Raw genomic sequence first — 21,905 nt, forward strand, 5'->3', positions numbered from 1 at the left:
AGAAAACCATAAAATATCATGAGATTCCTTAAAAAATGGTGCTGACAATTGGTGTTCTGCCTTCACTTATCAAAAAATGATAGTAGTAGTAAAACAAAATACTCCTGAGTTGGCACACATTACTAGGCTCTTTATTAAGTTAATTCATTAGGGGATGAATCAGGAGTTTGCTTGTGATTATCTGTACTCCACAGTGATCTGTTACAGGGCATGCATCTTCCTGATGTAGTATTCTCCTATAGCTGGAATACATTTTTCTATGAAAGATCAACTATATTTAGTCTAGATCTCCGAGGCAGCCTTCCTTTAAGTTATTTTCTCCTTCAGCCACTACAAGATATTCTTCAAGTATGTATACCATGAAATGGCCCACAAAATGGCTGTCCCCCTCTGATACCTCCCCCCTTCCATACGTACTGCAAGATGTCCACTTCCATGGAACTCTCCTTATAAAAGACATGGGTGAAGAGACTGCCATCCCCTAAACTGGATTATATCTACTGAATGAGAGAAACATGGATGGCCTCCAGATTTCTGTCTATGGAGAAGATACATGGTTTTCATAGAGCTTCTCTTCTCTAAAGGTATAGAAAGGAATACAGCAGCCTTTCACACATTAATTGACCTTCTTTCTCAGAATGGAGACAAGAAAGCATATTGGAGAGGCATCATAATTCAGTCTAATTCTCTTCCACTGCTTCAGTAATCTCTGGAAAAAGAAAGCTTCTGAGCCATTCATTATGCTCCCCATAGTTGCAAATAAATGGTTTATTCTTCATTAGAGGCTTGTCTGGAACTGAGCCCACATTGCTTCATGAAATATTTATGACCCAATTTGCAGCCCATACTCTTGGTCCCAGGAATAGTGCTATTGAATTCAATAGGATTCACTAGGATTAGTGCTACTCATAAGGAAATGCTTGTAAAGGTTACAGGAAAAAAAATTTCGTTACTGATTTGTTTACATGAAAGCTACACAGAAGTGTAGTAGTGCAAGTTGTTTTCTTCCATCAGCATTAATAGAGAGGGTGACAGGTTACTTGTTCAAGTAGGCAGAATCACGTCAATATTAGAAGTAGTGCTTGCTGTGACAGCAAGTAAAGAGCTGTCACTGAAGGCTTGAGAAACAGGTGTTGCAGACCAGAATGATTATGATTAATATCATAATAAAGTCCTTGTCTCTCTGAGGTCTCCTAATCTGGATTCCTTTCTCAACATACAATTAGAAACAACAGTGAAGATAGAGAGCAGAGTGAGAGAAAGACAAGGAAACTGAAACAATAATGATTAATACAATAAGCAGCAGTGGTTGCACAACTGGTTGTTGACTCAATTGGAAAAAATATGGGGTGAATTTCTGTTGAAAGAGCACTTTTATAAGTACCAGAGATTCTCAACTACAGCAGATACATTTTCATCACAGGTAGTGCAAGATCAAGTGTTTGTCAAAGGGTAATCAGATGTAATGCTAAGAATAAATACATCCGTCACTAAAGAAATGCACTGAAAAAACTCTTGACTCCAAAGGATTAACAAGAGAGAAACTCTTATTCAACAAATCACACTTTATTCTGTCATTTATACCATAATTTAATTTTCCTAGTGTGTTGTAAAAGTCCAGCTTGGGGTGTCTATTCCCAACATAAAACTTTGTCAAATTTCCATTAAGCTTTAGGTGAAAATTTAATGAGCCATTCACATCACATATTTCAAAAGTAATGCCATTTTATTATTAATGCATCACAGAGTCAAAGATGTGAGTATGTACAATTATGGCTCAATGTTCAGTCACAGTTAACCTTTTCTCAAATATATTTTAGATCATTAAAATAGCATTATAGGGCATAAAAGGGGAATTATTTTAATGAATTTTATCACTAACACAATGCATGTTGAGCCACTTTTGTTTATTGACTTGCTTCGGTTTTATTCAGTCCTTGTAGAGGGTGACCTTAATAAACAGAAATGACATCATATAGTAATACTGTCCTCCCTTTTTCTGTGCACTGGACCTGGATATAAACAAACAACACAGCATAATTCATGCACTGCACACTCCTTTGTATTAAAAAAATCAGGAAATATTAAAGTAAGAAATCAGGAATTAAATAAGATGTTGTGATCAGGAGGGTAAAAAAGTCCATTACAAGGAAGATCCTTGCCAAGATCCTATTGAACTGCCTCTTTCCTCTTACCAAGGAACTTCTCTCTGAATCACAGGGTGGCTTCAGGTCATCCCAACACACAACTAGAATGATCTTCATGGCACAACAGATTCAGCAGAAGTGCAGAGAGCAATACCAGGAACTGTTCCTGGGATTTGTTGACCTGCTCATGGCCTTATGGAAGGTGCTGTGTAGGTTTGGCTGTCCATAGAAATTCATTTCCATTTTCAGACTACTCCATGATGGGATGACTGACAGCATTCTGAGCAATGGCTAAGAAAGCAGGGCTGTGTCATTGCTCCATCACTTTTCTCCATATTCCTTCCCATGATCTTGAGTGTCATTTGAGACCATCTTCCTGATAGAATTGGGACTGAGTATTGTACAGATGGCCAATTCCTCAATCTGCAGTGTTTTCAAACAAAGTCTAAGATTGCAAGAACTGGCATCACTGACCGTCAGCATGCAGATGATTGTGTCATCCTGGCACACACACAGAGGCCAACCTGCAAAGTGCTCTAAATCTTTTTGCAGGTGCCTATCACAATCTGGATCTCTTTCTCAACTTTGGGAAAACCAAGGCACTCTAACAACCTTTACCTGCCCAATCTGCTCTTCGTACTCCACAAATCGTCACCGGTGGAATAGACCTGAAAAATGTAAACCGTTTTCCACACCGTGGCAGTCACCTCTCCCAAACAACCAGCACTGGCAACAGGAATCAAATATTTGCAACTATGGGGAGCAACAAGTAACCTGTGCCAGAATATCCTTTGGAAGACTTCTCAAATGAGTCTTCAACTATAGGGATCTGCAAACAAGCACCAAAATTTTGGTTTACATAGCAGTTGTCATCCCCACTTTTTTTTATGAGTGTGAGATCAGGGTGATCTTCATATGACATCACAAGCAGCTGAAGTGGGTACAGAGCACTGCCTTAGGAGAATTCTCAGGATCAGCTGGGAAGAATAGTACTCTAACAGCATTCTCTCTGCAACCAACATCAGCAAGGCAGAAGTATGGGTTATGAAACATCATCTCCACTGGGCTGGCCACTCGGTATATACTCCTGAAACTTGCTTTCCGAAGCAAGTATTCTTCTCTCAATTAAATCAGGGAAGGAGGGCTCCTGGGAGGGAGAAGGGGCAGCAGAGGATGTGTTTCAAGGACATACTGAAAGAACAACTTAAAAAAGGAGGCATCAGCCTAACAAACTGGGAGGACTTGACATAGAACAGAACATGGTGATAAGCCCACTTTGAGAACAGATATGCTCATGAGACAGAGAAGTGACAGAGGAGGAAATAAAGGGCATAGCACTCCAGCCAACAACTATTGTCTCCCCCAAAATTACATCTGTTTCTTTTCTGGGAACATCTGTGGGGCACGAATTGTACTCCTTAGCCACCTAAAAACCCAGCAATGCACTACTTTGGGAGGTATCATCCTCTAATTGAGAAACAGATGAAGAAGAAGGCAGGGGCAATGTGTAGGTGGGCATGAAGGGTCACATGCTCCCAAATGTCAAAGGTGGGAGGGACCAGCCAATAGAGCTTTTCAGTATATTTGGAGTTTTATGTAGTGTCCAGAAATTGGCCCAATAAAAGAGATCACCTCACCCATCTTCTCTTTGTAATAAACTTGGACCAAAACCGCTACAAACCACTCACATCTTATGATAAGTTCTTCCAACTGTACTTAATGACCCTACTGTTAAAAAAATGGTGCCTTATTATTGTCCAGGGTTCTCAAACTCCAGACCTGCAGGCCATCCTTGGTGCAGTGATTGCATAATCTGGCCAGGGACAGACGGGGAGGAGGTGCTGTCCATTATCGCCCATTAACATCCATTATCACTCCCAAGCTCCACCCCTTCTTGCCATCACCCTGGTCCTCTTCTCCTATGTCATCCGGTTCTCCAGGACAAAGACAAAGGCAAATGCACTAGCTCTGCCGTGCTCCACTGTATTCCATCTCCCTGCTGAGCTCCATTTCCTTGTAGCCCTTGTATCACAAAATACAGTAGCTTTATTGATTTTGCACTATTTGTAAAGACAAATTATAGAATCTTGCAAAGTCTCTGATATTTCCAGAACTGTCTGTAAAAGAAGGAATTGTGCACTTATTTGTAAAATTCAATTCACTGCTTGTTCATTGACTGGATTTTTGTTAGTAATTTTGTAGAATTTAATTTGAGTGCATGTTATTGATTCTTGATGGTATCCAATACTTTGTGACTACATTATGGAAATCACCAGGAATAGCCAGATATTTTGGGTGTTGAGAAGTACTACCAGCCTCAACCAAACTGAATAAAGCAGCTGCTTTTTTATCATTAAATTTATTTTCAGTCTCATCAAATATGTACCTTATTCTGGATTTCCAGACTAAAATCTAGAAATAAGGTGGTATGGGGTGGGATACAACAGATTTGCTGGTTTTTCTCTTGCAATAGAGTCAGTTTCAGTGCACGGGAGCTTGGAAATTATCGAGCTGGATCAAAGTTGCTCTTAAAGATGGTTTCTTTGCAGGATGTCTCCTGATTTGTTCCTAGTAATATCATTGAATAGAAAAGTATTTTGGTGCATGGATTCAGAAAATTTTTCGAGTTTGTGCAATTTAGCATGTCCTAAGACCCCAAGTAAACAAATATGATTTCACCTAGACTGTTTTTCAGGTTCTCAGTCTTTTGTTCCAAGGCATGTTGAGAATCCTTTATGAAGTCAGAAGTTTTCCTCCTTAAGCATCTTATATTTGTCCCCTAGTGAAATAATCAGGTTTTCTGTTTCACTCACCCGACCTTTTAATGTTGTGTGTTTTTTGGTTTGTTCTCATAACACTCACTTCCACCTTTACTGCATCCAGTGGAGCCCCCAACCTCCCCAGGCCCTTGGGCAAGGTGGGGTGGAGTGAGAGGGGACGTTGGGCAGAAGGGGCGGGGCTGGCGGTAGGCAGCCCTCAGCACATCCTGGAAAGTGCTGTGCCACCCCTAGGCAGACCTCAGTGCTTCAGCAGTGTTTAAAAGGGCCTGAGGCTCCAGCTGTTGCTGCTGCTGCTGCAGTAGTAATGGCAGCAGCCGGAGCTCCGGGCCCTTTTGTGTCATGGGGCCCCAGGGCAGTTGTTCTCTCCCCCATCGCCCCTCAGTGATGGGCCTGACTGCATCTTTCTTCTTAGAGATTTTCCCTTCCCATTACTTTCTCTGATGGCTTGCTTTATGGCTTCCAATCAGAGGGCTTCAGTTCCATCTTGTATGTGAGTTCACCCAAACTTTTTCCCCTTCTGGGCTTCCAACCTCACAAAGTATATTAGCTTTTGCTGCCATCTTGGAGGAGACTATTAAAGTTGGCTTGAACCTCTTGATGTGGACAGACTTATGCTACTGTTTCCCAAGTTCTTTGTAGCTCTATTTGCAGGATTCTGCTTTTATGTAGGACTCCCTCCCCCCCCCCCCCCCGACTTGACATCTGCTCAGCATGAGTCCATAAGAAATCAGTCAGAAATCCCTCAGCTGAACCTTCACCCCTACATTACAAAAACATACTTGCATGTACAGAATAAATCCTATTCAATTTAGTCAAATGAAACTCCCATTCGTGTCTATGAAATGAGCAAGATTTGATCTTTAAAATGGAAAGGGTATCATTTTTATTTTTGTGCTTGGAGAAATATACATGTTGGCTCTCCTCACATCAGGAAGACAGGATCTCTGAGTCAAACATTTATTATGAAGCTACTGTTCTGTGCAGTTTAGTCTACTTTGTGTGCTTTATTTTCAGAATTCTTATGAAAGCTTTGCTATGTATGGTCATGTAGGTCTTTTGCTTCTTGAATAATGCCAGTGATGTATGTTGTTATTCTTGTATCATTTAAAAACCTGTGCACAACTGAACAGTCCAGTGACTCTGACACTGTTGTTGAATTTCTCTATCCCCCTGTTTGCTATGGAATCCAGTAATGGGTTTAATGTCTGTTTTTGTCATCTGATACTATTGTGTCATCTGATTCATTCTTGACTGATAACGGTAACTATGGAATCTCAGTAAGTCTTTTCCTTTTTTAAATTCCCTTTACTACTTGCCACCCTCATTTCATATCTGTACCACAGATAACTTAATATGTGCCACAGGAGATTTTTGTAGTGTTTTGCTTCTTTAGAAAGTACAATCCCAATTGCTATATTGTTTATTTGTAGTAAATTTCAATGAAGAACTTTACAAAATGATTTCATCAATGTAAGTGCAAGGAATAGCTGCTAATCTAAATCCAACTTGTTGTTGTATGGGTGAGTCTGCTATATCATAAATGGTCTACTGCAGGACTGGTCAACAAAATGGCGGTGGTTCACCAGGGTTAGCCCCCAGTGGGGAACCACCCCTATATTTACCTGCACCAGGTACGGGTGATCGCAGCTCTTATTGGCCATGATCTGTTGCCAACAGGAGCTGTGATTCCCCTGTACTTGTTGAGGCAGAAGTAAATGCAGTGGTGTGAGGGGTCCACCACGTGCTAACCTTGGCAGACTGGATCTGGCCAGTGGACCAGTATTTGTCCACCCTTGCTATACTGACGTTGCATGTTTTAAGTAGTATGCCTGCTCTGGAAATATTTTCCTTTTTAATTTTTCATTTACTAAATTTGCTATTTGCTCTCTTTTATTCATTCTCAGATGGAAACTACAGAGAGCACCGATCGAACCTGACCCCACTGATAGTGCAACCGATATCGGCACTGCTAGTAAAACAACTTGTTGGTTTACCTGAGGACAGAAGCAAAAGTGATGGGTGTATCCCTCTCAAACTACCGGTGACAGGTGATGATAGTTTCTGTTAATTATCGAATGGTTTATAAGCACTTCAAATACATTCTGGTAATTGGGTATAATTGAAGGTTTGTCTGATTTCAGGTCTGTTCTGCTAGGAGCCTTTTATGAACAGGCTCTGAAAAACCCATAAATCACACACCGAAAATCTGCTAAGTTGAGGCTGAGTGAAAACAAAATGCTGTGAAGTACTATAAAAGAGTCATTTTTTAAAAAACAAGGCATTTTGCGCATTAGCTTCAGAAACCATATTCACATTGCTTCCAAGTTTTATCTTCAGCAATCACTGTATCTGCCAAGATTCAGTTTATATAAGTCACATTACAGGAGTCTCTTAGTACAAAGTATTAAACTCTAATTCCAGCTATTGACTAAAAAATCCCTCTGACTTTATGCATCATCACCCTGGAGATGTTGCTAATGATACAGTGTAGTTTGTTAGGCCTTGTTGGACAAGTGAGGATATGACTGACGCATTTAAAACAACCATATTAGTGCTATGGGCAATATCATATTTCTGCCTCCAGCATGTATGTAATGTTTCTAAATGGTGATCCATCTTTTGTATTATGTAGTTCGCATCTGTTTACTACAAAATAAACATCAACATTCAGTCCTGTGTATTTGTGTCCTTATCTAAGGGCACCTTTTCCCATATGTTTCACCTCAAGGTTGCTGAATTCTGACAACGAAAGCAATAAAAAGGAATGTGTTGAGTAACACTGGAAAAGGGTGAATTAATTCAAAATGCTCTACAAAGACCATACCTTCACCAAAGTCATGCAGATTATCGACTTAAAAATAACAAGATTATAAATCTTCCAGAAAGGATACTGCAGAGCAATTAAATGCAGGAATAAGCATAGAAAACTTTCCTGGAGAGCTCTATGTTTCAAACAGAAATACTCTCTTGATTTTTATTTTGGGTTAAGCTGATCTTTTATAAGAGGAAAACCAGAGTGGGGCCACATGTTGTCATGTCTCATCTCTTTAATCCTATATATTTGGGGTGGTGCTTGTGTTTGTGTGTAGGTGCTGTGTGTAGGTGTTGTGGCCATTGTTAGTAATGGGTTCTCTTGATTATTGAAAGATCAAATAGTGAATACCAAGCGAGTTGATTAAATCCGTTTGCCCAACTAAAGAAAACATTAGCACACTGAGGAGATGCAATTACTGATCCACTCTGCTCATACTGGACTAAAGTGGTTCAGAGTTTACAGTCTGTTATAGTCCCTTTATTTATTTCTTATTCGAGTTTGTGGCTAAATATGTAATTCTTATTGTCTTATTATTGTCAAATGATGACCTTGTAATTGTCTGGGCAGTTACATTTAACACCAAATTTCCAGTGGCCAGCTGAGACAATAACATTTTTAATTAGTAACTTATTTTTTCCTTTTATGCTTTTGAAAGATTTACTCCTTCTCATATTTTTTCTTATATTCTTATAACTTGTTCTTCAAGTAATTAGAGCTGATTACAAGCATATATATTTAAGTGGTTGCAAAAATATTTTGCCAAAATAGGTCATGACCTTTAGATATATATTTCAGTCTATAACAAGGTCTCTGTGTTAACATCCTCCCTTAAAATTTCCTTTGCTGAAAAATAACATTAGTACAGTCTTCTCTACAATATCTATAGGCGATAAAACAATTTCTATAGTATAAAGCAAACTTTAAATCCATTTTTAGGGGCAACCATTGCACAGTGTATGTGGTTATATCAGTTGTTTACCACTTTTAGAAAGTTATTGTGGAATAAGGATATAATAAAACAAGAACATAAAAAGGTTGGTTAAGTTTATGACCACTCTTAGCATTTGTAGTTACAAGTACTAAAAATGAGGGCAGTGAGACCTTATGCTTCCAGACATTAAGTGATTATGGCTGAGATTGAGAAGAAATATTTTCCTCTATGCAGACTTGACTTCGAGTTGCACTTCCCTATACCATGACTCTCTGTCATGGCAACAGCCGTGATTTTCTGGGAGTGTAGGGTTTGTCAGACTCTATGCCTAGGAAGAGCCTGGTGCTGAGGCATCAATACATAACTTTGTTGGAATGGACTAAACATTTGAACTGGTGTGACCACAAATCCTTTGTATCTATGTACTGTTTATATGTATTTAAAAATGTGCTTGTTTAATAAGTTTCTGGACTGCATTGGAGACAACTTTCTGTTTCAGAAGGTTGAAAAAGCTACCAGAGGAGAAGCTGTTCTGGATTTGGTTTTAACAAATAGGGAGGAACTAGTTGAGAACTTGAAAGTGGAAGACAGTATAGGGGACAGTGATCACGAAATAATAGAATTCAGGATCTTAAGGAAAGGTAGAAGGGAGACCAGCACAATTGAGGTAATGGATTTCAGGAAGGCAGATTTTGATAAGCTCAGAGAACTTGTAGGTAAGGTCCCATGGAAAGTAAGACTGAAGGGAAAAACAACTGAGGAGAGTTGGAAGTATTTCAAAGGGACGTTGTTAAGGGCCCAAAAGCAAACAATTCCGCTGTGTAGGAAAGATAGAAAATATGGCAAAAGACCAGCTTGGCTTAACAAGGAGATCTTGCACGATCTCAAAATAAAAAAGGAGTCATATAAAAAATGGAAACTAGGACAACTAACAAAGGATGAATATAGGCAAGCAACACGGGAATGCAGGGGCAAGATTAGAAAGGCAAAGGCACAAAATGAGATCAAACTAGCTACAGGCATAAAGGGAAACAAGAAGACTTTTTATAAATACATTAAAAGCAAGAGGAAGACCAAGGACAGGGTAGGCCCACTGCTTAGTGAGGAGGGAGAAGCAGTAACAGGAAACTTGGAAATGGCGGAGATGCTCAATGACTTCTTTGTTTCGGTCTTCACCGAGAAGTCTGGAGGTGTGCCTAACGTAGTGAATACAAGCAGAGAGAGGGTAAGTTTAGAAGATAGGATACACAAAGAACAAGTTAAAAGTCACTTAGGAAAGTTAGATGTCAGCAAATCACCAGGTCCTGATGAAATGCATCCCAGGATACTCAAGGAGCTGATAGAGGAGGTATCTGAGCCTTTAGCTATGATCTTTGAAAAATCATGGCAGACAGGGGAGATTCCAGAAGACTGGAAAAGGGCAAATATTGTGCCCATCTATAAAAAGGGGAATAAGAACAACCCAGGAAACTATAGACCGGTCAGTTTAACGTCTGTCCCAGGGAAGATAATGGAGCAGGTAATTAAGGAAATCCTATGCAAACACTTGGAAGGTAATAAAGTGATAGGGAATAGCCAGCATGGGTTTGTGAAGAACAAGTCATGCCAAACTAATCTGATAGCTTTCTTTGATAAGATAACGAGCCTTGTGGATAAGGGAGAAGCGGTGGATGTCATATACCTAGACTTTAGTAAGGCATTTGATACGGTCTCGCATGATATTCTTATTGATAAACTAGGCAAATATAACTTAGATAGGGCCACGATAAGGTGGGTGCATAATTGGCTGGATAACCGTAGTCAGAGAGTTGTTGTTAACGGTTCTAAATCCTGCTGGAAAGGGATAGCAAGTGGAGTTCCTCAAGGGTCTGTTTTGGGACCCGTACTGTTTAATATCTTCATCAATGATGTAGATATTGGGATAGAGAGTACGCTTATTAAGTTTGCAGATGATACCAAACTGGGTGGGGTTGCGACTTCTTTGGAGGATAGGGACATAATTCAAAATGACCTTAGCAAGTTAGAGAAATGGTCAGAGGTAAACAGGATGAGGTTTAATAAAGAGAAATGCAAAGTGCTCCACTTAGGAAGGAACAATCAGTTCCATACATACAAGATGGGAAGCGACTGTCTAGGAAGGAGCATGGCGGAGAGGGATCTAGGGGTCATAGTGGACCACAAGTTGAATATGAGTCAACAGTGTGATGCTGTTGCAAAAAAAGCAAATATGATTCTAGGTTGTATCAACAGGTGTGTTGTAAGCAAAACTCGTGAAGTCATTCTGCCGCTCTACTCTGCACTAGTTAGGCCTCAGCTGGAGTACTGTGTCCAGTTCTGGGCGCCACATTTCAAGAAAGATGTGGAGAAATTGGAAAGGGTACAGAGAAGAGCGACAAGAATGATTAAAGGTCTAGAGAACATGACCTATGAAGCCAGGCTTCATGAACTGGGCTTGTTTAGTTTGGAAAAAAGAAGATTAAGGGGGGACATGATAGCGGTTTTCAAATATCTAAAAGGGTGTCACAAGGAGGAAGGAGAAAATTTGTTCCTCTTGGTTTCTGAGGACAGGACAAGGAGTAATGGGCTTAAAGTGCAGCAGGGGAGGTTTAGATTGGACATTAGGAAAAAATTCCTAACTGTCAGGGTGGTCAAATATTGGAATAAATTGCCAAGGGAGGTGGTGGAGTCTCCCTCTCTGGAGATATTTAAGAACAGGTTAGATAGACATCTGTCAGGGATGGTGTAGGTGGAGCTTGGTCCTGCCTTGAGGGCAGGGGGCTGGACTCGATGACCTCTTGAGGTCCCTTCCAGTCCTATTATTCTATGATTCTATGATTAGAAGATTGCATATTAGAATGATGCATATTAGAAGGTTGATACTTCAGACTTCCAGTTGATGCTAAGCAAGCATAAAACATATTTCACTTCTGATCTAGAGCTTAGCACTTAGATGTCAAAAGAGATGAATGAGCAATTCAGACAATTGGGTGGCTTAAAATTTGTTAATATAAAATGCTCATCATTACTCTCAACAGTATGTTTAAAAGAGCTGAACAGCAGTTTCATTAGTAATGATTAAGAATTTATATATACAGTACAAACTTGTTATCTGGCATTCATGGGAAATGAGAATTGTCGGTTAATCAAATGTGCCGATTCCTTGAGCTTAACACTGATAGTTCATGAATTTTTCACCATATGTTAACCATAGTTGAAGGATGGGCTAGATAATATCCAATCATGGTATTAAATGAAGAAGCACAACATGAACCTATTTTACTGCTGCAAGTTTACAAACTTGACTTCCACGAGTGCCAGAAAATGTCAAAAAAATTATGCTGGACGGCTATCAGAATTTTTCCAGTGACTGCTCATCTGAGGACATAGATTTTGTTCATAAAAGCTCACAATATTATGACAGAGCGGGGTGATACCGCAGGTTAAATAGCTTGGTGGAAGGGGAAAGAGGCAGCTCTTGCAGAGAGAGTCAACAATCCTGGCTAATTAGGGGCAGCTAAGACAGGGCAACTGCAAAATCAATTAAGGCCCAGGTGAAACTAATTGGGGCTGCCTGGAGGCCTATTTAAGAACTCTCCCTGTTGGTGAGGGGAGAGAGAGAGGGGAGGGAGTTTGGAGGGCTGTGAAAGAGTGTGGAGAGAATTGAGAAGGAGTTTGGAGAACTGATAAAGAGTTTTGGGAGCTGTGAAGGAGTTTTGGAGAGTGGAGGAGGAGTTTGAAGAGAGACAGACACCGGAGGAGCTAAGAGAGCAACATCGACCTTGTTAAAGACTACAGGGAGACAACAAATCTCAAACCAAGAGAGATATGAGTACCCCGATGCTCCCTCAGACACTCCAATGGCTGCCACCACTTCAACTGCTCCCATGGCCTCCACTGCCCAAAGACACAACTCTGTAGGGAGGGAGGAGTCCAACCTCCAGGATCTCTGCATCAAGATCCACAATGCCAACATCTACAGCAGGATTGCTGTCACCCTGGATGAGAAAAGGCACAGCAGGCCCCTCAAACAGTGTTGGCTAAAAATAAAAGAGCTGTGCCAGGCCTACCACAAGTCCAGGGAGCAGAGTGGATGCTCTGGGGCTGCACCGCACACCTGCCACTACTTCAAGCAACTGGATGTTATCCAGGGGTGGTTTACCTCTGCTGCCGCCATCATCGAGTCTGGCCAAGATACGCTTGGCGTCAGTCTGCAGGAGGGCAGGATGGAGGAGGAGAATGACAACGAAATGGTAGAAGAGGAGAAGGCCAGCCAGGTGACCATGCCCACAAGTCAGGAGCTGCTCTTGACTTTGGAGCCAGTCCCTTCTCCCAGGGGGTGCTCACTCCTTTCTTGACCAACTCAGCCTGGGGGTGGTCACACAACACATTGTTCCACAGGGTCACTCGCTCCTTCTCACAAGGTTCCTGGAGAGGCCTGCCTTACTTCTGCCTCTGTAGTAAGACACCCTCCCATGCCAAGCCACCAGTAAGTAGTTTGGGGCCAATAGTAATAGAGAGGTAGCCGTGTTAGTCTCATCTTGCAAAAACAAAAGGAAATACTTGGTAGTCTTTAAAGTGCTACATAGTTTTTCCTTTAGTTTGGGGCCAGAGAACCACACAGCAATGCCACACACAGCCCAGGGTCATGCCCACACACAGTCAGCATCTGCTTCCAGTCAAGCTCAGTGATGCAGAGGAGACTGATATCATGCATGGGAAACTTCCAGGAGGAGGAAGAAGAGAGGAACTCATTAGCACTCTATCCAGCAAGCGGTGTCTGCTGCTGAAACACACCTTACATCAGGCAAGGATAGAAGTTCTCTCTCTGCAGGATGCTGCAAGTGCTGGACCCGGCATGTGCAGGGCACAGAGTGAAGCTGAGACGCCCGTTTCCCCCCTCCTGCCCGCAGGGAGGCCTGGCCAGCACCTTTCCATGTCTGCTTGTCCACAGGCTGTGGGTGTTGCAATGCTCCCCTGGGATTGCACCTTCTGGCAAATGCCCGCTTTCTAGGAAACACATGGCCTTGTTTGAAGCACATCACTATTGTCTGAACCAAGACCTTTGGGGAATGTCTAGACTACATGACTCCATCAATGGAGCCATGTAGATGAGTTTACTAGACATAGGAAAATGAAGTGGCGATTTAAATAATCGCTGCTTCATTTACATCAAAATGGCTGTCATGCTGTGCTGATCAGCTGTTTGGTGGCACAGTGGGGCAGTCTGAATGTGCCGTGGTTGACAAGGGAAGCCTTTGTCTACCACTCCGGTATGCCTTGTGAAATGAGGTTTACCAGAGCGGTCGACAAAGGCTTCCCTTGTCGACTGCGGCACATCCAGACTGCCCCGCTGTGCCACCAAACAGCTGATTGGCACAGCGCAGTGGCCATTTTGATGTAAATGAAGCGGCGATTATTTAAATCGCCATTTCATTTTCCTATGTCTAGTAAACTCATCTACATGGCTCCGTTGATGGAGCCATGTAGTCTAGATATACCCTTGGTATCAGCTCAGAAATTAGGGCTAGGCTTCATACACACTGTCTCCTGTGATGACTGCCCTTTTAACTGTGAGCTTGGTGCATCCCTCACCTCCTACTTCATCCACCCAACTGAGTGGGAGCCACAGGCAGAAGAGCACCCAGGAGAACCTCATGAGGGAGCAGATGGTCTGCCTTTTGTCCAGGGACTCGAGGCAGAATAGTAGGAGTGGGCAGCTGACTGGGAGGAGTGACAAGTTGCCCGGGAGGAGAGGAGGGCTGTGTGGGAAGAGCTAGCATGGCAGCATGATGCCATATTCTCCACCCTCACTTCATAGATGGAGCACATGACATCGTGCATGGAGTGGGCAACCAGACACCTTCCTGCTCGCCCGACAGCTTCCCCTTCAGGGGTCCACAGGGGCTGCCTGGGCCCCAGAATATGGGGCGGTGAGCCAGGGAGTAAGGGGTGGGCTGCATTGCCCAGGATCACGATGGGCATGTCCACCTCCCCAACTGATGGTCCAGTCTGGGAAAAAAGTGCTGGTGTGCATCTTTCAGAACAGGCAGGAGTTCCGAAAGATGCGGGCATTGTGCACCTTTCCTGACCATCTAACACTGATGTCAGTGAAGCATCCCTTGTGATCCACGAGGGCCTGCAGAATCATGGAAAAGTACCCCTTTCTGTTGATGAACTGTTGAGGCGTGGTTGGGAGCCAGGATGACAATGTGAGTGCTATCTGTGGCCCTCCCCTTACACAGTTGGGGAAACCCATAGCGGCAAAGACGTCGACGATGCTGTCCAAGTTGACCAGGGTGATTACATGGTTGATGGCCTTGGCTACTTGCACGAGTACGGCCCCGCCTGTGGATTTCCCCCTGAACAGTAGCTGTCTGGCATGGTGAGCGTCTGCATGCGTATGGCAGGTCTCATGAAGGTGTCCTGTTCCTGAGCGCAGGGGCGAGACATTTACAGAGCACCAGGAAGGTGGCTTGGTGCATGCAGAATATGTTCAGCCACTTCTCATTGTCTCATCCCTGCATGACCGCATGGTTCCACCAGTCTGAGGTCATCTTCCTCTGCCAGAAATGGCATTACATCGTGTCCAGAGGATTGAGGAGCAGGCACACCAGCAAGAGTACCAGGACTGAGGTGAGCAGGGCCTGTGAGTTCTCCTTGTCCTCGTTCTGATTCTTCTGAAGCACTATGTGGACAGTCTGGAAGTACTGCCCCATGAGGCGCAGCACGAGGCCTACGACCCTGGTGCTGCTTTGCAGCAGCTGTAGCTCTACGGTGTCAGTGCTGTGGCATCTGTGCAGGTAAGCAGAGCACAAGAAGGTGCAAGCCCATTGCATCCCTTTTCTGTCCCACAAAGAGGGAGGCAGTGGAGGAGGCTTGTGAGAGGCGATCGTAGAGAGGAGCCCCTGTAAGCATGCACCACAGCTTGCCAGACCAAGCAGCCACAGGGAGTATCTGCCTTCCTGGTGCCCTCCCCAGAAGCTCTAAGCCCCAGGCAGGTTCTGTTCAATGTGGATGTGCTGTTTTGGACTAATTTTGATGCTTTCCCGTAATGAGGACATGCTAGTTCGAATTTGTTAACTCAGGAGTCTTTAAGTCAAATTTAGTAATTTTGAAATAGTTTCCTAGTATAGACATATCCTAGAATGTCACAGGACTACTCATTTTGAAGGAGGAATTGTACTGTATTCTATGGCAGATGCTGGTTAACTGAATTTTCCAGATATGGAAGTGCCAGATAAAACACCTTGTACTCTAGTTTTCTTATGTTCAGGGCTCGACAACCATGGCAAAAACCCACTCATCAGCCCCGCACTGTGCATACGCGCACCGCCAGTGAATGGTGCGACCGGCTGAAATCTACTCGCCACGGGCAAATAGATAAGCGGATTTGTCGAGCCCTGCTTTTGTTACTTCCTTTACTTCCGAGCCCAGAAGTTTTCAAGTGATATAATGCGATGAAAGGGTTGGGAGGATCTGGAGGGAAACATCTGAGGCAGACTAAAAAGTTATAAACTGTGAAATAAACTGTGGGAATAAAAGTTTGCCTTATTTTTTTTCTTTTTGTTTATTTCAGTACTGCCTCATTAATCCGAACGTTTTATAACTGCCCCTCTCCCCCCAGAATAAAACAAAAATAAAAATGTTGAGGTCTCTCCCTGCTTCTTAGGAAAGATTTAAGAGTTGTGAGGCCTCAAAATACCATGGATTTTATTTTTTTCAGAATATATGATGGCATATTTATTAGAATGTTATAAAGTATTATCATAAAGCTAACATACACTTATCAACATAAACAATGTACATTTGTGCTACCGAAATCTTGTTTTGTTATTGCTTATTAACTCACCAATTAATGAATTTCAGTCATTTGATATGGATCACTGAGTTATTAGTGCTAATTAGTGAGTTTGGGTGAAGGAATCCCATATGTGAAATACTTCCAAATCTGAGCAATTCCACCTTTTACACTTCTAGTTATGAGGAATACTCTAATCGATAATAGCACAGATTTTCAGAGGGCTAGTGATGAAAATGGGTTAATATTCAAGGCTTGCAAGCACTTGGGACCTATATTTAAATTTTTCCTTTTTTCCTTAAGTGAAAAGGAACTTTGTGAGGTTGTGTTAATGCAGGATGCACACCCCTAAACTGCTAGGTTAATTTGGCTCAGTTTGGTATATTTCACAGCCTCTTGTTCAAGTCTAATCTAGAACTTGTATTTCAATGAGGTTGAATCAAGAAATTAAATTTTACAATGAAAGAGCTATGTGGGGAGGTTTGCAGTAAGCAGAATTTTCACTTTACCTGATTACTGGTTTTCTTTATTATCAAGAGCCTCAAATCCACACATGAAAATGGGATAAAACAGAATAAATGTACACTACGTTTGGACTACTTTGATCTATTTAATGGCAGTCTGCATTTACTATTACAAAAATGCTTCTATGGTTTGTTCTCCTAAAATATACAATTTTAAAAGAAGATACATCTTCATGCTTTTAGCAACTGCTCTACAGGTTCTGAGACTAATGCCCACAGCCCTAACATTGTATTATTGTAAGTAGGATGTAAGCATCTCTTGGTTGTAATTTCTAAAATTGTATTCATCACAGGTGTCTCTGGACATGGGTGAGTCTTAAAAGTAAGACCAAATTTATTAATGTTATCTCAAAACACTCCAGCACGAGAAGTAGAGATTTTACTCCTATTCTGTGCCAACACTCTCCTATTCTTTGGCAAACTTCATGATATTTTTAATATAAAGGACCTCAGTTCTTACACTTTGTACTATAGTTTTATTATTGACGTCTTGTGCCACTGATATTATACATAATGTTGAAATTGTGGCTGCTTCCATCATCACCCCAAAAGGTGTGCTGCTTTCTTTTTTTTAATTTGATGGAAACTAGAAAAAAACTTGATCTGTTTTTCTGCAGAGCAGTAATAAATCCAGGAAGTTAATGCCATTTATCGCATTAGGTCTGTTCTACAGAGGTTTTTGTACCACTTCAGCTGTGGTTAGAGGGGTTGATTTTTTTACTGAAATAAATTGGTACAGCCCCTATCAGGATTCAGTTATATTGGCATAAAGATGCCTTGTATCATCATAGCTTATTCTTCTAAATTTACTAGAATAAACTGTAACAGGATAAGCACTATTATATCAGTACTAGAAGATTTACCTGGCATTGTTCTGGCACTTAACTCCCTACCTCAGCCCCCTCTCACCGCAGCAGGTTGGGTCCAGGTCAAAAGTGCCTCTCCGTGGCTGCTGCAGCTCCAGCAGGCATAGCTGGGGGAGGGGTTCATATGCCCCAACTGAGGGACAGACGCACACACAGACAAACTCTCTCAAATATATCATAGGTAGCTGTCCCTTTCTCCATGGCTGCTCCCTGCTGTCCCCATGGGGTCATAGCTGTCCTGGTCTCCATCTCTGGCCTCTTTCCATTTTATGAGAACCAATCCTTTTTCCAGGCACATCCTGTTTTCCTGGCACAACGAAACCCTGACCTTGCTTTAAATTATGATAAGAAGAAGCTGCATATCAAATGTGGTGGTCGTAGCTCATACCATTTTGGAGGAGATGTTGAACAGACAGACAGATGCACAGACAGACAAGCTCTCAAATGTATTGTAGATAACTGTGTCCATAGTAAAAAGTGTGGCGTGTGTGTGTGTGTGGGAGGGGGATACTTCTGAACTATACTAGCATAGTTAAAAGGGCCTCAAGAATCTTTACATGCTTTATAAACAGTAACGTAATTGCTTCCCTTTCACTGGAGTGGACTTTTTATACCAATTTTACAGAAAGGTAAACACAAGCACTAATAGGTAAAGTAACTTGAACAGGATGCAGCAGGCACTGACAGATCATCAGGAGAGCAGCTGGCCCCACAGAGTGCATCTTTACCCCACCATCAGCCTTGCACACCCTCCCCCATTGTCAGCCACTGGACACAGCCCTTCACTGTTGGCCAGGAGTAGGGCTCCTCTCTACTGATTGGTAGGAGACAGAGCATGTGGGACAATTTGTCTGTTTTTAAGAAAAGTTGGGGCGCTGGCAGGAGCACTTAAGTACGAGTCTGTCCCTTTAAAAGTGGGACATCTAGTCACCTTACAGCCTGAGCCTCTGAGAAAAAAATAACATCCCCACTTCTGCCAAAAAAAAAAAAAAGAGTGGGACATGGCAAGAATTAATATGGATTGATTTTTGAAGTTCACAGTTGTCTCAGATATTCAGTGTGAGATGTCTGCTCCATACCAATCAGCCTTCTCTCTTTAGAACCACTTTTAAGTACTAAGTTCCAGAATTTTTTTATGTTCAAAAGCTTTTTGTATAAATAGTATTATTGCTGATCTCTTTAGTCTAGGTCCACAGGATTCAATCAAGTAGTGAAAAATATAATTATGCAAGTCTTTAGACCAAGCCTGTGCTTGAAAGCCCCATGTACTTGTTAATAGAAGAATGGTTTAGAAATTGGACAGTATTAGTTCGCTAATCAATCAGACTGAGAAAATAATTAGGGAAGTATCAGATTTGAAAAAGAGGCTGAGTTCAGCTGATCAATCATTTACATGAGAAAAGAGAGCATAAGGAAGCTATTAGTGCAGGAACCTATGTTGTAAGTTGTACAAGTATATTTACAGTATACTTAGAATTTGATATTTTGCAGTATGTGCAGTATCAATTTTCTTCACATGCAATTTGATACACAGTTAAGCATGAATTAGTTGTTTCCAAACTGCAATTCAGGCCATAAATCATCTCATATAAAGCATTTTGTTGACTTGTTGATTAGCATCAAGGTCCAATTTTAGTTTCCTTGCTTATAAAGACACATATTTGAAATTATGTAGAATCTGATTTGAAAAGGAGACTGGATCAATTTCTTTACTGAAAATGATACCTGATGAAAGACTGAGAAAAATTGAAATACATTTTTACATTTAAAGAAGGTTTTAAAAAGCTGTTAACCAGAAAATCCAATATGGCAGTAATGATGCAAATTTTGCTATGTCAGTTACTCCTGCAAAATATCTAATGTACGTGAAGTACTGTAATTAAATGATGGATCAATCTGTTGTTAGGCTCAACTTCTAAAATGTCTGTATCATATTAGGTCATTCAACAGCATTTGCAAAATAGGATAGATTGGTATATGTTCTAGGGGTGTTATATATTGGTTAATTGAATAGTCGAGTAACCTCAAGAATTCTTATCGGTTAGTCAACTAGTCTATAGTCCCTGGGGGTAGGGCCAGTAGCCAGTGCACTCTGGCCTCACTCCTGAGGAGCCCCCTGCCACTCTGCACTGCTGACTCTGTATCAGTTCAGGGTGCCATGTGTGGACTCCTTGTGGACTGGCTGCCTGTCACCCTGTGCTTCTGCCTCTGATAAATAGGCAGCAGTACGGGGTAGCAGCAGCACCTGTCTAGAGTGGGTCTGAGCTCCCAGACCTGGTGTGAGCCAGAACTGAGCCGGTCTGCCCGTCCACCCAGCTCCTAATACACTTTAAATGCAGAGCCACAGCAGGGGTAGGTCCTGAATCCATTTCAAGCCAGGACTGAGCCGGACTGCTGGCCAGTCTACCAAAAAATGTACTGGCTAGTGTGTGGGTGGTGGGGAGGGGAAATGCATGTAGTCTACAGCATTAACCTATAAGCATTTTGCTTATTGGTTAATCGACTACACTATTACATCCCTAATATGTTCACCTTCATATATCACCCATGTGCACTAAATATACTGTAGTCAATTTGTCCTTCTGAACCACGTGAGTTCATAAATATTCTTAATGCGGTGTTGTAAGTTCTCAGAACTTTGTCTTTCCATATTTCACATTTTTCTTAAAGCCCCACCAACGGGAGTCAGAAAATGTGAGAATCTCAGGTTTCATTTTTAAGCAAAAATAAGTTCTGAGCCCTTTTGGCTGTGGAACTTGAAAATGTGAGCCAAAAGGGTTCTGAAAGTGAAAGGCAAATTAAGGATAGCCTAGATTATTACCTTGTTATAATTTGGGGCCTGACTTGAGATTTTTGAATGCCTGGGGCTAGCAGTATTGCAAATATAATGTGGAGCAGCTACCCCAGGGTCCAGAGGGCTCCAGAGCCCTAGACCATTCAGAATTGCTGCCAGAGAGCCACATTGCACACCCCACAGCCCTGCACTGGGTGCTCCAGCTGACTCTGAGGGGCAGAGGGGTGCTGCATGGTTTGGTTGATGCCGAGGCCTAACTGCCCCAGTCCCACCCCTTCCAGGAATATGTAGCTGGTACCCATCCTCTCCCCGCCCCCATTGCCTGTGGGCCCTGCAATCCTGCCGATCCTGCTGTCTGTTAATACAACCCCAAATTGCATTTGCTATTTAGCAGCAGCAGCATATTGCTGACTGACATTGAGGTTGTGTTCCCCCCAAATCCCAGATCCCCCCACAACTCCCAGATCCTTCTCATCAGTGTTGCTGCCAAACCAGTTTTTCCCCATGCTGCATTTGTGCAATTGGTTTTTCTTCCCTCAGTGTAGCACTTTGTATTTGTCAATGTTGAACTTCATTTTGTTGGCTATAGCCCCTTTCTCCAATTTATCTAGATCCCTCGAAATGTAGCTCTATCCCCCAAACGATTGGTAACCCTCCCCTCCGAGCTTTGTGTTATCTGCAAACTTGTTCAGTATGCTTGCTATCCCAATATCCATGTAATTAATAAAGCTGTTAAACAACACCAAACCCAGAACAGATCCCTGTGGAACCCCACTTAAGACCTCCCTCCAATCCAACATCATTCCATTAATAGTTATGCTTTGTTTGCGGTTGTTTAACCAATTTTGATGGTAGTTCTGTGGAGCCTGCATTTCTCCAGCTTACTTATCAGTCTGTCATGTGGGACTGTGTCAAAAGCCTGGCTGAAATCCAGGGATATTACGTCCATTATATTCCTCCTAATCAACAGATCCGTTATCCTGTGAAAGGAGGCGATCGAGATGGTTTAATATGATTTGTTCTTGATAATCCATGCTGGCTTCTAGTGATTACCCTTTCATCTTCCAGGTATTCACAAAATGAATGTTTTATACAATTGCTCTAGTTAGCATCTTCTGAGACAATGAAGTTAGGCTGACTGGTCTGTATTTCCCCAGTTCCTCCTTTCCCGTCCCCCCTATTAAAGATGGGCTCTGTTAGCCCGTCCCCAGTCCTCCAAGACTTGTACCATGTCTTTCAAGTTTCTGTGA

At 42.1% G+C, this 21,905-nt stretch overlaps 1 protein-coding gene across 16 annotated transcripts in view; it reads left to right on the top strand.

Annotated features, from left to right (window-relative positions):
- The window catches only part of NAALADL2 (N-acetylated alpha-linked acidic dipeptidase like 2), a 978,641-nt gene that overhangs the window by 710,785 nt on the left and 245,951 nt on the right, over positions 1-21,905 (top strand). For all 16 annotated transcript variants that reach the window (XM_075937998.1, XM_075938000.1, XM_075937987.1 and 13 more), the window contains one exon: positions 6,832-6,975. In XM_075937998.1, coding sequence (XP_075794113.1) covers positions 6,832-6,975 — 144 coding nt within the window. The remainder of the gene's footprint in view (positions 1-6,831; positions 6,976-21,905) is intronic.

Source organism: Pelodiscus sinensis, chromosome 10 (assembly GCF_049634645.1).
Source record: "Pelodiscus sinensis isolate JC-2024 chromosome 10, ASM4963464v1, whole genome shotgun sequence".
Lineage (NCBI taxonomy): Eukaryota > Metazoa > Chordata > Testudines > Trionychidae > Pelodiscus > Pelodiscus sinensis.